Consider the following 17,422-nt stretch of genomic DNA (forward strand, 5'->3'; position numbering starts at 1 on the left):
GCATAGGTAGATGCATGAGAAAGGGAAGGATGAGCACAGTTGTCTCAGCAACAGATACACGACATAGGTGAGGGACCATTTCACTAAACTTTATCAAATACATTGTGAATTAAAAAATGTTAAAGAGCACTTTGTTTGAAGAAAAATGTGTAAACTGATACTGGTTCAATAAAACATGGTTGATTAAAAAAAAAAAAAAAAACAGCCCTATAAATTGTCCAGATGATTAATTGCTCTTCCTCTACTTCCTTTCACACAAGAATACAGGAGGGAACGAAGAGTTGGAGCATCCTGATGTGGCAACATGAAGGGAAAACGAGAGTGACACCAGGAGGAGAAGGCCTCCAGTGAGACTCAGCAGGTCAGTGCTGGGGATCAAACAGGCCCCAGTGACATGTTATTATCAAAGATTTTCTACACCGGTGCAATATGCTGGTCACCAACATCTGACGGGAATCTCCTGCGGCGGATTATCCCAGGAATGAGGCGGGGGGGTACAGAATGTGGCACGGCACCCCCGGGCTTGCATAACGTGGATAGGTGCGTTTGAACGCAGCAGCGAGAGCAAATCAATATGAAGACGAGGAGGTTCGCGACAGATTCCTGTCATTTACAAACACTACAGGCGACAGTGAAGTACACACGGAACATCTGGGACAACTCGTGGCTTCTACAGGCTGGAGTCAGGCACCGCACGGCGGGGTTCGGTAACGGTTACCGGGGCTCAGCCGTTCACTGCTACCTTGCCTGTAGACAATGAGCCTTTCACACACACGCGCGCGCGCACACACACACACTCACACTCGATTCTTACCTGCAATCGCTCGGACGCTGGCTGCCACATGTTAGCACAATCACAGGTTCTCCGTCTTTAATGCAGCGTGTTCTCGTTCTTCGTTCTCCGGCTCACATCTGTTCGCTTTCACGGCTTGACTCTGTGTCCTCCTTCAGTCTGGACTGCTCAGTAATGAAGGATGTGTTTGCTCCGCCTGGCTGTCGTTATCACTTTGGCCAGAGGGTGGCGGTACCTGCTCCCTGTGCTCGTGGAGGCTCCTCATGCTGCGTTTAGGTGCTGTCGGAATTATAGGTTCACAAACGTTTTCCCTGTTTTTCCAGCTGTTTTATTTCAGACGGTTTTACTCTTGCATTTTTTTTTGCACATTTGCACATCTGTTCCAAGTTTTAAAAACCAAAGGCATTATTCTGTTTTACTTGTTTAATGTGTTTAATTCAAGTTCAGTATCAACACACTTATAGCGCTTTTCCACTACATGGTCCCAGCACGACTTGACTCGCCTCTTCATGGCACGGCACAGTTATTTTGCTTTTCCATTAGGATAGTACCAGGTACTTTTTTTAAATGCCTGCCCAGCGAGCTGAGCTGATATGAGCTATGCGTGACGTCGACCGACTGCTGGCCACTGATTGGTCAGAGTGTCGTCACAGGAAGAGGCATGAGCGAGATGTCCGAGAATCAAACCGAACTATGCCAAACTGTAGATCAAATATAGACTTAGATGTCACTGTACGAAAATACGCCACTTGACTGGGAGAATGTTTTTAAACTACACTTAAATGCAGATTACACATGGTAGTCACGGACTGTATAATGTGTAGCTCGTTTATTTTTAAAATTTTCCTTGTTGTTATAAATTATTTTAGATGATTCATATCTTCTTCTTCATGTGAGACTGGTGTTGCGGCACCCTAGTGCCCTCTATGGACAGACTGCCACCGGATTCATACACCGAAAGCAACTGCTTTACAAGTCACTAGTCACTAGTTTGTTGTGTTTGTTGTCACGGCAGTTTCATGCAGCCATGCTGTGATGACTCCGCCCACGTTGAGGAGGTACTATTGTATTGGATGTGGTGGTTAATTTAGGTAAATGTAATTTGAAGATAATTCTGGTCATGAATCACACTTCCCAGGTGAGAATTACTGTAGTGGACCATTCAGGATGTTCTCCTGTGGCACAATTGTGCTACTGTGAAAGGATATTTTCATATTACTTCCATATGAAAATCACATCAAATACATAATTTTTTCAGATGGACATCAAAAGACATCCATAATGGTCATTTGCGACGTTAAATAGAGGACTTTAAAGCCTAAAATGATTAGTCACACAGATCCGGGTTGCCAATCAGCACAAGAATGCCGTTAAAATAAAAATGATCATATAAAAAGCTAACATAAATGGCACTGCAGGCATTATTTCAGTCACTGGTGACTATAAAACTGTGGTTGAGTTTAAATGATCTGTTCTCACAGCTCCAGAGTTTCACAAAGGCGGCTAAATGAAGAATTGCCACAGTCATGCCCCCACATTTTTATCTTCTCAAGGTCTTCAAAAACAAGTTAGAATAAAAACATTCAGTTTCCCAGATTGTTTTGAGCTGTGATTAGTTTGGTATGGTCTTGTTATTCTCAAAGTGATGTCTGGGATTTCACTCAAACATGATCCATTATTTTGTGGAAACTGCTGAATGAATTATTTTTTCTGTTGCCAACATTTTGCACATATTTCAAGCGTTGGGTAATAATTCTGTATTTTCTCTTCTTTCTTTTTTTTTTTTTGTCTGACAAATGATACTGTTTTGCAAAGACATTCACGACACGACACAAACTACTCGTGAAAGCCAACAGATGTGTGTTATGAGAGAGTCTGACCCTCCAGGGCGCGAAGCAAAGGCCAAGCACAAAGGCCACCAAAGCAAATAGTGAGCAAAGGTGAGAACCATCAATAACATCTGGCGTTCTAATGTGTTTATGTACGTGTGCACACATACGTAGGTGTGTTGAGTAACATTACTCAGCAGTCGCAGTCTGTATTTAGAGATGTTTACTTGGGGAACATCTGGATAAAGCCTGAGGTCACCGAGGGTGTTCACATTACCCACACTCTGTAAACAGTCTTTCCCACGGCTGATGGTTCAGTCTGGTGGATTTGACCTTGAGCAGGAAAAATAGACACTGCTGGAGAAATTGCTCGTCTCCCCACTTTGCTATTACATAATGGCTTAATTAATAGAACTACTCCGTGGATTAATGCCATGCAAAAGTACATCATATGTACAGTATATAGATATGTGGGTATTAATAGATAGTCGATATGAACAGAGTTGGGTATTGAACCTAAATACGTGGTAAAATCAGTCAAAACATATCAGCTGTCTGGTTAGATTATTCTACTAGATGGTGCCAGATTCACCATTTAGGTAATTTAGGCACATTTATTTTGCATCTGGTGTTTAGAGAACATTTTATATGTCTGGATATTTGTGTTGCATGAATAATGTTCGCATTTCTTAAGAGACAAAAAGTGTTGTTTTAGCTGAAAGGGATTATTGAGCTATGCATTTCCCATTTTTGTGATTATTTGATTGCTTTAAAGGTTCTTTTAAAACAGAGCGGCAGACACTCTACCGTGCATTTGATGTTGTTCCCACGGGAAACAGCCACGCTTCAGCCCAGAAATTCTGTGGATAATGTTCACTTGAGTTCTTTATTGTTCACATCATTCAACATAGATAATCGTGTGTTTGCCGTGTTTTTCTTTTTTTTTTTTAAACAAGAGGAAAAAAAAAAATATCAGAGGATTAGCTGAGCTCACTGGTAAAACATTGCTTGACCTTGAAGGGGAACAAAACAGCTGCACAGACAGAGTTTTCCACTGGCTGGACACAGAAGCACGTAGAGTATATACTGGAGTAGACCTCATCCCTCCCCCTCCTCCTCCTCCTCCTCCTCCTCCTCCTCCTCAGCCACCCCAGCAATGAAACTCTCATCCAGAAACTACTTAACACTGTGAATACTAGAGGTGAATTTGTACACAGGGATGAAAAGTTAAACTGAATGAAACCAACTATGTTTCTGTGCTCTGTGAAATATACCTATACCTATTATCCTAAATATCTCTGTAATACATCGAGTGCGATGGTGGGGACACAGTACTCCAGTAAACCCCCACTCTCTTTACTATTGGTACACTTGCATGTAAAGAGCAGGACAAGCATGTATTATTTTGAAAGGAAAATCCCGTGACTAGCATTTTTATACATGTATTTGATCAACCGACGACAAATTACCCGAAGAAAATATTTGGCACAATTTTGACAGAGAGAAATACAATGCAGTGACAAAAAAAACAAAACAAAACAAAACAACCAACAATCAAGTTCAAAAGAGTTTAAAATAATGCAGAGAGAACATCAAATCTAACCATGCATGAAGTAAGGCAACCTACTGCAGACGTTTTTTAGATATAGAAAAAAGTTACAGCATATGCACCATGAAGGGTGCACCTATTTCTACAACACCTGTAAGAACTGTTGTTGTTTACACTTAGAAAACTAGGCTCCTGCGTTTCTGGCCCCGCCTACTACTCAACGGTTGTGTCACCCATCATCAATAACATTAAGTAATGTAAAGAATGCTCTTATGCTACAATAAAGCCTTATCGTGGACTTTGACAAGAAAATACATGTATCAAATCCAGATTTGTTTCTTTTAAAACTAATGAGTATGTTTTGTTTTTTTTCTCTCTCTCCCTACTTTACATTCAATTTCATTTTGCTGTTTTTTTTGTAAGAAATAGTTAAAGATTTATTTTTAACTTCCTTTGTATGTGTGTGTTTTTGTGTGTGTGCACATGCGTTAATGTGCCGCTTGTGAGGGTTGTGCTTTTACAAATCCTTCGTCTTGATGAGCGTGACCAAGGGCTTGTCATCAGGACTGTAGTCTTCATACGCGATGGGAGTGGCATCGTACATGGCAGGCCTGGACTTCTTTCCAAATCTAACAAGGAAGCGACATTTGTCAAAGTAGTTTAGACTTCATTAGTCCCCAGTAATTCAATATTAAACTTTTATTAACCCATGCATTTTTTCCATTACTATGTTAAAACGTATACAGATATACACAGAGTGTCTTATATCCCTTTTTTCAGCACAGCTGGGCAATGTTAAAATGATTGTTTTTATTTTCATTTTCACCAACTATATAAACACACCTGAGCAAAAGGTACCCAATTTTCTTTTAAAAATCGGACTGAATTTGTGAAATTTGGAAATACATCACAGTTCAAAGTTCACTTGGCTCGTTTTTATGAACAAAAATAAAAGGAAATCGGTATATTTTGTGACTTCTACACAAGGAGTTGTGAATTACTGCCACTGCAATTTACCAAGGTGCAGTTCAAAAATGTGATAGGTTTCACGTTTCAATGTGATACTGGGAGTTTTTGGTTTTTTTGTGGCAGTAATATGCTACTGTAAGTACTTTAATTTATTAAAAGAACCAGTGGGTCAGAAATCCTCATTGGTAAGACTGTAGAGTGTAACAAATGAAGAGCCCCACACACATTTGGCTTCTGCATTGCATTTACACGGGCAGAGGTTTTTCTTCATAGCCTCAGTTTCAGAGCAAACAGCAGCCTCCATAAAGCTAAGTCGTGGAGATATAAAAGGCTTATTGTAAGGCTCGATAAACCAAATTGTTATTCATAAGCAATTACTAACTCATACAGTCATATATATGGGTAGTATATTCCAGTTCTGCCAATAAACCCTCTTAAATGTTCCACACTGGGCCTTTGACAACACTTGGGTTACATCAGTTTACAGATACTCACCTGGCGTGGCGGATGGAGGCGATGGCATTGCTGAGCTCGCTGTCAATGCTGCGGCAGTTGTAGAACTCCTGGTAGGCGTGACGCGACGAGCCCTGGTACTCGATGCGACTGATGCGGCAGATCCCCACGATGAGGATGATGAGCATGAGGATGAAGGCCACACACAGGGCCCCAATGATGATGTAGAGAGAGTGGCGAGGCATGTTGGTCAGTGTGTCCTCAGTGTGTGCGGGTTTCCACTGCAGGTCTGAAAAACACACACACACACACAGAGAGAGAGAGAGGTCTTTCCACATGTGTCAGGTCATAGTAATAAGTGAGCAGATATTCCTTGACAGGCTGACTTACAGATCTCACAGCCGGGCCCCACCCACCCAGGATGACAGTGACAGGTGAATCCATTTGATTGGTCGCTGCAGGTGCCTCCATGGTGACAGGGGTTGCTCTCGCACTCGTTGATGTCGACTTCACACTTCTCCCCTGAGTAGACAGGTAAGGTCACATTCGGTTACAATGAGAGCATCTAAGCCAGGGTTTCTCAATCCTGGTCCTGGAGACCCACTGCCCTGTGATGTGGGACATTTATCATGTATTATTGTGTTGTTTAAGTTCGCTTATTATGAATATGTTTGGGGCCACAATGGTTGGTGCAGTGGTTAGAACTCTTGCCATTGCAGCAAGAAGACTTGGATTCAAGTCCCGGTCAGAACAAGTGCCTTTCTGCATAGAGTCTGCATGTTCTCCTGTGTGTGTGTGTGGGTTTCATTCCACAGTCCAAAAACATGCAATATGGGGATTAGGTAGATTGGACACTTTAAATTGACCATAGGTGTGAGAGTGGATGGTTGCCCTGCATGTTTTACATCTAGTCTATTCAAATAGCGGCCCACGTGGCCCAAAAGCAACCTCTTAGTGGCCCAGCCAGTGGTTCCACTAGAGTAGAACCACTGAGAAAAAACTGTCCCTCAAAGACTCTGACCATGAATGCATCACTCCGTGTAGCCTGATAGCATTGACAATTCTTTTGAACACTGTTAAAGACACATCTGATTGAAATGAATGGGACATCATCAGGCTTTTGCAGAGCTTGATGACGAGCTGAACATTTGACTCAGGTGTTTTAAATCAGGGAAACGTGAACCCTGATCCAAGCAACAAGCAGAAACTGCAGATTTAAACCCAGTTTACGACAGTTTAGGGTTCACAAGTAAAAGCATGTCACTATTATTTCACCACAGCAATACTCACACAAAACAACCCTGACCTTTGTTTTTTTTTAAATCATAAGCAGAAAAATAATTCCTGGGCAGCCGCGGTATAAGCAGTTTCTTGGTTGTCAGGCTGATTATGTTGGCAGAGCTCACCCAGGTATCCAGGAGGGCAGGCACAGGAAGCGTTGAGTCCTGTGCTCTCACATTTGCCTCCATTCTGGCAATGCAACTTCAGACAAGGATCCTTGTAGATTTCACAGTGTCTGCCTGCACACACACACACACACACACACACAGCAAGCCTCTAATAAGTCATATTTGAATGTTCACTGTGTACCGTACAATGTAGAAGCCATGCTTACCGACATGGGGCTAAGACTCTGCACACACCTACCTTCAAACTGTGACGTGCAGACACACTCGTAGGCATTAATGAGGTCTCTACAGGTGGCGTAGTTCTGGCAGGGGGCAGACAGACATTCATTGTACTCTTCTTCACAGTACAAGCCATGGTAACCTGAATCACACACAGAGAAGACTATGTTCAAATCATGACAGAGTGTTTTTTTGCATCGCTGATTCAGAGGTTTAGACCCTGCCTTTATACTTTTTGACGAGTGACAGATGACACTACGCAAGCTCTAAAGAAGACCTCATGACTCGAAAATATACAGCAGCAAGTCAGCAAAAAGTCCCTTAGTCGAGATGATCAGACAGGTTTAAATTTAGAAGGAGAATTTATTTATCTGGGCTCAGTGATTAACACCAAAGGCATCTGCAAACAACATATGAATGTGAGTCATTGGGCAATGACCACACAAGAGGAGAAGGAGGTCGATGTGGGCATACAGACGCTTGTTCTGAACATCCTGGCAAGAGCACCGAACAAACACCTGGGTGCTGGAGAAACGTATTAACACCAAGATGATGCTCCGTGACCAGAGGAAAGATGACCTTCTCTGGCCATGCTGTTTGTCACAATGGCCTGGAAAAGCTGCTGAGATGAAGGGGCAGACCACCTCAAGCCTGGCTCACAGACATCACCAACTGGACACAGCAGGACATAGCACAGCGTGTCGGGCCCTCATCAAGACCACAGCAGCCCAGCTACGGGTCAGCTGATCACCTGGACTTAAGATGTGCTTTAAATGGGTAGAGCAGGGCACATCTTTAAATACTTTGTAGTTTAATTCAGTTGAATTAAAAAATAAACCAAAAAACTTCTAGCTGTAACTATTTGCTCTGTCAATTTTTAATGCACGTATTTTATGATCCACTGGGGAAAAAAACCTCCAGGGAACAACTACTCTTCTGTGAATATACAGACACTTATTAAGTGTCTGATAAGCTTTTGAATAGATATATTGCAAGCCCAGTATTTAGCACACGGGTATTGATGTGATTGGGCAAATGACATGCAGTGCATAGTGTTTTCCATAGGATGGCAGCTGTGTACTGAGGCAGCACAGGCCTGCAACATCTGAAAACACGGTCAATGTATGAGTAACTGACAAGGCATGCTTCTTCAGCTCTGCGTCAGAATACGGCCTGTGTGTAGTTACAGACAGAGAGTGTGCATCATATGTGAATAAGTGTACTCCCAGTCGAACCACTGCTATTTCATAAAGAAATGTTCCATCGTCTTCAACCAATGAGTCTAAAGTCACCAGGGGACAGTGTCTCTTGACTCCGTCCAAGATAGATATAGATATACTCATATAGTATATGTGTTGTCATTGGCTCCACTCCCACTGACAGAGATTCTCAGTTGGGTCCCAATACTGACAAAGTTTTAACAAAGCCTCCCAGGGCACACCGCTAACGTGTGTGTGTGTGTGAGGAAGGGGGGCGAGCAGGTATTTATGAGGAGCCCACAGTTGGAGCCTCTGGGGTCCACTGTGTGAAATGCCAGTGAAATGTCAAGTGCCTCTACAAGCCTGCGCTTTCTGCGGGCTGGCATCTTCTCATGTGAGCTGGATTACAGGAAACTGGAGGACAGATGCTTCAACATATCAGCTCCCCAGCAGCCTTCTCGCTCCAACTACCAGCGGGCATTTACACACACACACACACACAGGTTTGTGCAGCTATTCCTGACTAAATGACAGCTTGACAGTTGATTTCTTTCTGAGGACACTGTATTGACTTTAATTAAGATAGGGCGGTCTAAACAAAGTTAGGTCTGTTTACTGGTTATGGTTAAGGATATCCCTAACCTTAACCATAACCAGGTAATGCCCTACTCTAACCTTAACCTAACCGCAGTTTAAATCTTAGCCCCTTAGTTCGGGCACACACACACACACACACATACACTAGATTTGACCTTTTCTCTACCTCATCAGGATGCCAACCAGTGTGTGTGTGTGTGTGTGCGCTGTTATGTCTGGGATGCTAATTACAAATAACCAATTTCACCACCTCACAATGACAAGCAGCAGACAGCAGAAGATGGGGGTGGGGGAATGAGGCGAGGCAAACAGCAGGAAGATGAAGACATAGAAGGACAAAAGGATATAAATGCAATGCAAAAAAAAAAAAAAAAAAGAACACGGTGAATACAATTTAAATATCTGAATACGATGAAATGAAGTCAACGTCTGCTCTGTAGTAGGACACGGCGAGAGTGTAAGCGTCTGAATGAAGAATGATTGTTGATGCCATTTAGACAACAGCGTTTAAAGCTTTGGAAATTAAAAAAGTATATATCGATATATACAGTATATATACCCATATAAATACAGACCGTTTACGATTTAAGATGCTATGAAGAGAAAGCAGGAGGTCATATGCATATTTATGCACGTGGACCACAGGGGAAGTCATCAGTCACTGTCCCAGGGAGGTGATTGGGAGACAGTGGATAATGATAAGTCATCATTCCACTCGATTGATTTCATCACAGGGGCATGAGCACTATAGTGACACCATTATACTTTCTAAAAATAGCCAGACTATACAGTATTTACTGCTCCCGAGAGCTCCAGACAATGCTACAAGTCGCTGTTCTTTATCAGGAACTTTTATGCACGTGCAGGCTGGAAGGTCAGATTTAGAGTGGTGATGGACACACACTTTAACCACTCCTTGTTAAGAAATTGAGCCACATCCACATAAGGAGAGGTTGAAGTGTCTGTTATTGTCAGTGCTTGATAGAAACTCAAACCACTTAATATCAAGTTATTTTTGTATGTTATGTATTGTTATGTTATGACATTTTGCATCATAAACACATTCATATTGTGAACTATTTATCGTCCCATGTCATAACAACCACTTTTATTTTGAAATTCTGTGAAATATGATCATAATATTGTTATTTCAATATTCTTTGGACCAAACTAGACACTCAGTGGCCCCCAGCTCAGTTGAGTTTGAGATTCCTGCTCTAAAGCCTCAGACAAAAATAGGAAACCTGATGATATTTAATTTTGTTCATTTCATTCTGGAATTGTGAACTTTTACTGTATCATAAACAGTTTCAAAGTTCACTTACTTCCTGGACCTTTTAGCAGTAAATATCTCATTCTTGAATCTTGAGTTTGAGAAAAGACTTGCAGGGATTGAGTATGATTTATTTTTGTCTCCTGATTTGTTTCAGTGGTTTCTGTGAACATAGTGTAACTGAAGCATGAATTTGAGGCACTTCCGTAGTTTGATGTCGTCATCAAAAATCCTCACCACTCCTCTCACCACCGTAGGGCCTCCCGGTGCGGGCACTAGTCCGGGCACATCCGGTTGCGTACATTCAACCGCAGAAGAAGAAGAACTACTCTCGTTGTAGCTGCTGAGATGCAGAGCATCCACCGTGCCAGAGGGGGAGCTGTGTATCTGAGAGCTGGCCTATCTATTACGTCACTTCCAGGTACCTGGCCAATCACAGTACAGTAGGAAAGCTCTCGTTGGCTGGCCAATCACAACACAGTCCTGGTTCTGGGGGTGTGGTTTTGGTCTGAAACAGCGCGGCTGACGAGGGCGTCAGTGAGGAGATATTTTGATCGGCTCGTTTGCAGCGATTAGGAGGTTTTTAATCATGAAAACAAGTTAATATATGTAAGTAGACCTCCATAACTAACATATATGTGTGATACAAGCATTCTATGTCGCCTTTAAATGTTTTACTGTTGTAAATCTGTTCCATTTTCTATTTTGATAGAAGTTAAATAACTAAAAAAATAAATAAAAATGTATTCTTTCCTTCTTTTTATTTCTGACAATGTGTTAATAATTACAAGTCACCATTGTGTCACAGTCACGGCAGCTCACCTGGCACACACAGACACCTGTAGCTGTTGCCAATGTTGCGACAGACACCGTGGGCGCAGGGGTTCAGGGCACAGAAGTCCACCAGCTGGGCACATGTGGGGCCGGTGAAGCCTGCTGTGCAGGTACAGCCAAACCCGAGGGGCCCAGGGCCCTGAGCAAAGCAGGTCCCGTTATTGTGACAGGGGCTGGAGGCACACGGGTCCACCTTCTGCTCACATGTAGCTCCCTGGTAGCCTGCAGGAAGGGTGAGGGCGGGATAAGGGGAGAGAAGCAATGTGATGAAACTGGTTTGTACTATTCACCTGTTTGCGCTTTATTGATGGTCCCCTACTGCATTTGATTTCATGTATAGTGTCAGATTACTGCTACATATCACACATTTCACTTTGGGATTGGTTATGTCACCTAACTACCTACTTGTACTGGTCACAATCAGCTGTGCATAACATATAAAAAACATCATCCAGTGCATAAAAAATCTATCAGTATCTATCAGTCCCATTTTACAAGGTATTGTACAGCCCCACTATCAGATCATGGTCTCAATTAATGACTGCAAAGGTTTTGTATAATAACAAAAGCTCTGGCTTTTGCTGCCACTATCCTTGGTATAATTTAGTAGTTCTTAAACGTTATAGTATACAAGTGTCCTTAAGATAACACATCTTTGCAGTCTAGAGTTTGATGAAAGTGTTCTAATTTGGTCATTTTGAGGCTTTAAATTGAAATTCTTGTCAACATGAGCATGTTTTGAAACAGTTTTGAAAGCAAATAAGCTCCAGACTCTATCGGGTAAATTATATATAGCAGACACTGGCAGAGTAACACCAACGATTAGGGGACGTAAAAGACCGAGAGTGGTTTGAATGTGTCATTTCCCAACAGCCCAAATTACCACCAGCGTCTAAGCAGAGAATGAATTCATAGGGATGTTGAATTATTGTGTCTCTCCAGTATCTCTAATGAAGGGTGGGTTGGTTTTTCCTCACGTTTTCTGGGAGACAATGTCCCTCAGTTCCCTTTGTGGATGACTGTGTGTCAAAGCCACACTGATTTCTCCTTCACCTCGTCTCATTATCTCGTGCGCCTCTGCTACTTTCACCTTTTCATCTAAAAATAACCTCTTTTCTTCGCCCCGCATGTTCCACTGTCTGCACTTTTCGTTCCGCGCTGCACGCAGAGAGACTGCGCCGTACATGTGTATACGGTATACTTTGCTGTGCGGTGACATAGTGTGCATGTGTGTGGCCCCCGCTGATTTACAGTAACAGTAATAGCAATTCCCAGCTGACTGGACCGCAGTGCACACTGCATTGATCTAATGAGGAGCTAGTGTTCAAAGCATTCATTGATCTGCGAGAATTTATGAGGAGGGGAGGACATTCATCATTTAACAGCACAGAGACAACAGCACTCTGCAGCAGACGGGGGGGGAGAATCTCCTTCTGCCTGTCCACTGTCTCATTCTGCTTCAGCCTTTCCTTTTTAGCTTCTCTGATTCCTTTCAGGTTCTGCCATACACTTGCAAACATACAGATGTTATCGTCCTTGGTTTCCTCTGTATTTCGCTTCTCCTCCCTCTGCGAGCACATCCACGCCTTGAGCTTAGTTTCCCTCTCTCATTCTTTCACTATTCAGCTCATTTGGCAATAAATCAGAGGTTTCAGGTTGTGTTCATTCTTCCTGCCACTGTTGAAACCACAGATTATTGTGATGAAACTTTGAACATTTGATGTTTCATTCTGACTTACAGGTGTTTATTGATAAAGTTGGCATCATAGTGTGCAGACACAAGATGGCTACCAAAGGTTAGGGATCAAACTCTTCACGGTTCCAGTTCCAATTGTGTTGTTTTTTGTTGATGAGCACACGAGTCATGCTTGCCGTATGACTCGGTTTCTTTCACAGTTATAGGTTAAAACCAATTTCTCTGGAGATTTGTTTGGTTTTTGAGAATTAAAATACAGCACCTACCCTGCACGGTCCCACAGTTTATACAGTATATCCCCTGCCTCTCTTAAGATAGCATATAAAAGAGTTGACTATGCACTGATATGATGACAATTATTTAGTTTCAATCATTATATTTAATATCTCAGTAGGGAACTTTGTGAAAAAATGTAATTAATGGGAGTATGAGAGTAGTTCCTTGAACTTACAGTGTATATTCTAATACGGCTCTGGTTACTTTCGTAACTATGTTTTACAAAGTCTTAATTATCATCAAAGTGTAAATATTTGTGCTTAGTTCTGTTCCTGAGAGACAGAAAGACTGAAAAGAGGCTGAGAATCCAGGTAATAGAGACAAGGACTCACTTGGCCATGAGGGAAATGGATCAAGGAGGAACGACAGAGAACAGATTCTTTAAACAAACCTTTAATCTTTAATCCCTCCTTCTTTTTTCTTATGTCTCCTTGTTTTGTTCTAGATCCTGAAAGGTTTTACACAAATATATGCATACAGTAGAGGACTATTTGTGACTGTTTGATTTAGAGATAGATTACACCACATTTAACTGACTTATATTCATGCTGGAACAAAGACGCAGCACCTGAAACACGAACCTCACCCCTGTGGACAGGCGCATATTTGTTCATGCAGTAGGTGTTCTACTGCAGGAGTGCGCGAGTGCTGTTGAGCATTTTGATTTGGGTATCGATTGATCACTTGTGTGTCCTATGCTCAGACATCTTTTTCTAAGGATTTTCCCAGTTTGAGTTTGTGAGGGTAAAGGGCTTCTTTCTTTGGGTCAGTCATTGATTTCCAATATTGAGTTTTAATTCATCGTTGCTGTAGCTTTAATATGAAATACATCACTTTCTCAGTCAGCACCAACTTTATTGACTAACAATTTTTACAATATGTTTTTATTGCCATAATGTTATATTGATTATTAGTGTTGAATGGTATATGTAATTTGGCGCTTGGGTCAGCTTTGTTCTCGTTATGTGTGGGAACAATGTAACAGTGAAACCAATCCAAATGCAAGTTAGCGTTACAGATGGATTCAATCTAGTCTAACTTGTAAATAAACACCCAGATTGGTCATTTCCCCAAAAGTCAATGTTCCCCCAGACACGTAATTAACCCAGGAAAAATTTCAAGGCACCTTCTAAACAAAATCTCCACACAGTAATTAAGAGGCACTGGCCCATTTCTCACCACCGCTATGAGAGCCCCTTCTCTGATTTTATGAAAATAAACACACAAAAGATGGCTTATGAATTCTTTTATGCACCGGAGACCACTGGGTTTCTTTCAGCGGCTGCACATTAACAATGGAGTCAGGTGTTACAGTCTGAGCGAGCGAGGCCTCCTACAGTGACGGCTGGGAACAATGAACAAACGTCCCGGCAGGTTTCACATCCCTCAGCTGATTCTTGATTTGAGCAACATGTTCCATTGTTGCCTACTTTTACCTCTCTATCCTGAACGTGCGCACACACCAGCTCATTGCGTATGCCACTTGCAAACTAGAAGAAAGAAACCGCTTCTCCGGCAGAGGTTTTGCGGCCACAGATTTCCCCAGAGAGGCTGATGCAGCTGAGTGAGGCTATGAAGACTAATTAGAGTAGAGGAGGAAGGTTTAAATTAAGCATCTAGGTGGCACAGATACTGTTTAAACATGCAGCAAACTCGAGTGCAAAATAACTGGAAAGATAAAAAAAAAAATGCACAGCCTTACAGGACGCATGGTCATTTTAGTCTACATAGTGCTGAGTAGAAATGCTTCTGTAACTCATTTACGTCCGACTTTATTTGTCTTGTCTCTAAAATAAAATGAATAAAAGTGATGATATTATTGTGTTCTCTTTTCTTCAAGTATTATGTGGATTGGGTTCATACCTTCGTGGCAGTAGCACCTGGGCCCGGCCAGGCTGCTCATACACGTGGCTTCGTTTTTGCAGGGGTGAGAGAGGCAGTGGTCAACAAGCAGCTGGCAGCGCTCGCCCTCGTAACCTGGGAAACACACAGTCAAGTCTCAATCATACTTGATCTACTACTAACTTCTTAATCCACATGAACCGACCTCTCTGTACGTTTACAGCCGCATTACCACCTGCTCTCCAGTACACAGTGCTATAGCAGGTTATTATTATCACTCTGCAACTCTGAGCTTTTCACTCAGGTGAGCAGACGAGAGTAGAGAGAAGAGGAAACTTCATAAATAGATCATAAATAGGTCGTAGAGATGGCCCTCACTTCAGAAGCTGGAGATCAGGTGCGCAAACATTTAACAACCATGTGTTTTGATGGACTTATGGAAAGTATATTCAAATATTGCCAATAAACCCTTTTCAGTGTGATGCAATAGACGTCACACAACCAAGGTAACGCCCTCTGGCAGGATACTACGCTGTTCGCCTCGATACACATATATACTAGACACATAAATCAGATAATATGTCAGGAAACTTGGCTGTTTTCTTCATAAAAGTAAAAAATGGTGGATGGATGTTGTGGCCTGGGATGCCAAAACATTCAGAGACAAGCTAACAGGAGAGCGTTTTACCAGATCCCACGCAGATCCAGACAGACAGTGGAGGTGAATTGTTGCTATGAAACGTGCTCACAGTGAGCAAAAGGAGACTCTCAAAAGCCAGATTGTGTCCGGGGTTTTTTTTTCTCCCTCCGGGCTCTTGTAAACTTTCAGTGACTCTGGCGTAAGATAAATGGAAGTCAGTTAGGAAGTTGTCAGGATACGGCAGGTCTGGAATAACGTCCTGTCTGGTTGTTTCCATGCTGGTGAAAAGCACGCCGAGGCACGATCAGGATCAGATATCATCAGTCTGTCAAGTTTTGTGATAAATCGGTCACTCTCCATGGATTTAAAGTGCGCAGTGAACTGTGACAGGTTGAATCCAACACTGGTCCCATTCATTTTTGTCGCATCTCAGGCTGCCAACATGGCTGCTCATAGGGACGAGTCACCTTAAAAGCTCTATAGACCTAATTGTTTTCAAAACAATTAACAAGATTATGCCCTATATTGTCAATTGTATACTTTTTTGGAAACCTCATAGGTTGATTAACATCAACAACAGTAGTAGCTGAATTTGACTATGATATCTACTGTCTCACACTCGCACATAGAGCGTGTTTATGTCCAGAAGGTGTTGGAACCTCTGACTTTTCCATTTTGACCAGAGGACTTACCTTCAAGTATCTGTAGTAAAACAAATCTGACAAGATCAAAGGATCCATACGCATTAGGGGTGGGACTCACAGGATACCTCATGATACGTGACACATGGTCCATACCTAAATGTTTTGCGCCTTTGTAGATCAGTAAGTTATAATTCACATGTGTAGATGGTGAATTTAATATTGTTAAAATTTCACTTGTTTTTCCAAAGAAATTTCAGGTTTTTCATAATATGTTTTATAAAAAGATACTTCTTTGAATGTGAAACAAAGGGAAACATTTGAAGTCCTTGTCGTTTATATGTTATTATGCTATTATTTTACCAGTTGCGGTCAAATTGCGTTGTATGTGGCCCCTGAACTAAAATGAGTTTGAGAACCCTGCTTTATTGTGTCTTCATTTGTTAATTAAAATATCGATATTTGCCCTGGGGTATCGATTATTTTTATTTAATGATTATTATTATGGTGATTGTAGAGTTTCATCCTTCTTTTCACACATGAAACAGACCTGAAATCCTGAAATTCATGCAAGGAAAGGTCCTAAAGAGGTAACAAGTACACACACACACACGCACTCTCTCATACATACACACAGGTTTGCACAGCTATTCATTATAGGACACTACATTGACTGTCATTTGAACAGCCTAAACAAAGCATTATCCCTAACCTTAACCATAACTACAATTGCACACACACCTGGAGGGCAGCTGCACGTGAAGTTACGTCTCTCGCCTCCCTGTCTGACATCGGTGCAAGTGCCATTGTTGCGACAAGGTCGGCGGTGGCAGGCATCAAACTCCTCACAGAATATTCCAGTGTAGCCCTCCTCGCACTCGCAGAAGAAAGTGCTCTGCAAACCACACATTCATCTCATCACTTGTCAGATCAGCGAATCCTATCAAAATATTTTGGGAACATAGCAATTTCATAATACGCAGCAGTGACACAGTTTGATTGTCAACACTGAGGGGAATGATAATGAGAACCTGAGCAGAGAGAAAATGAGTAGGTCTCAAGTAATTCTGATTTCATCTGCTGCAGCATGTTGTTTTTCAACCAGTCACCAAGGTTAAAGATTTATTTTAATCCAGAACCATGTGCATAATGGACCATCAGAAACAGAAACTGATTAAAAGTCCCCACAGGTAAAGTGGAAAT

The 17,422-nt window shown here is 42.0% G+C and overlaps 2 protein-coding genes across 2 annotated transcripts in view; both read right to left on the minus strand.

The window, feature by feature from the left end:
- The window catches only part of pid1 (phosphotyrosine interaction domain containing 1), a 28,243-nt gene extending 27,246 nt beyond the window's left edge, over positions 1-997 (minus strand). Inside the window, exon 1 of the mRNA XM_058634807.1 lies at positions 815-997. Coding sequence (XP_058490790.1) covers positions 815-844 — 30 coding nt within the window. The 5' untranslated portion in view covers positions 845-997. The remainder of the gene's footprint in view (positions 1-814) is intronic.
- A 2,483-nt stretch (positions 998-3,480) lies between these two features.
- Positions 3,481-17,422, minus strand: part of dner (delta/notch-like EGF repeat containing) — a 46,119-nt gene continuing 32,177 nt past the window's right edge. The window contains exons 6-13 of the mRNA XM_058634846.1: positions 16,961-17,114; positions 14,960-15,073; positions 11,113-11,346; positions 7,241-7,363; positions 7,000-7,113; positions 5,984-6,115; positions 5,636-5,882; positions 3,481-4,800 (exon numbers count right to left, since the gene is read on the minus strand). Coding sequence (XP_058490829.1) covers positions 4,689-4,800; positions 5,636-5,882; positions 5,984-6,115; positions 7,000-7,113; positions 7,241-7,363; positions 11,113-11,346; positions 14,960-15,073; positions 16,961-17,114 — 1,230 coding nt within the window. The 3' untranslated portion in view covers positions 3,481-4,688. The remainder of the gene's footprint in view (positions 4,801-5,635; positions 5,883-5,983; positions 6,116-6,999; positions 7,114-7,240; positions 7,364-11,112; positions 11,347-14,959; positions 15,074-16,960; positions 17,115-17,422) is intronic.

Source organism: Solea solea, chromosome 7 (genome assembly GCF_958295425.1).
Source record: "Solea solea chromosome 7, fSolSol10.1, whole genome shotgun sequence".
In the NCBI taxonomy this organism is placed as follows: Eukaryota; Metazoa; Chordata; class Actinopteri; order Pleuronectiformes; family Soleidae; genus Solea; species Solea solea.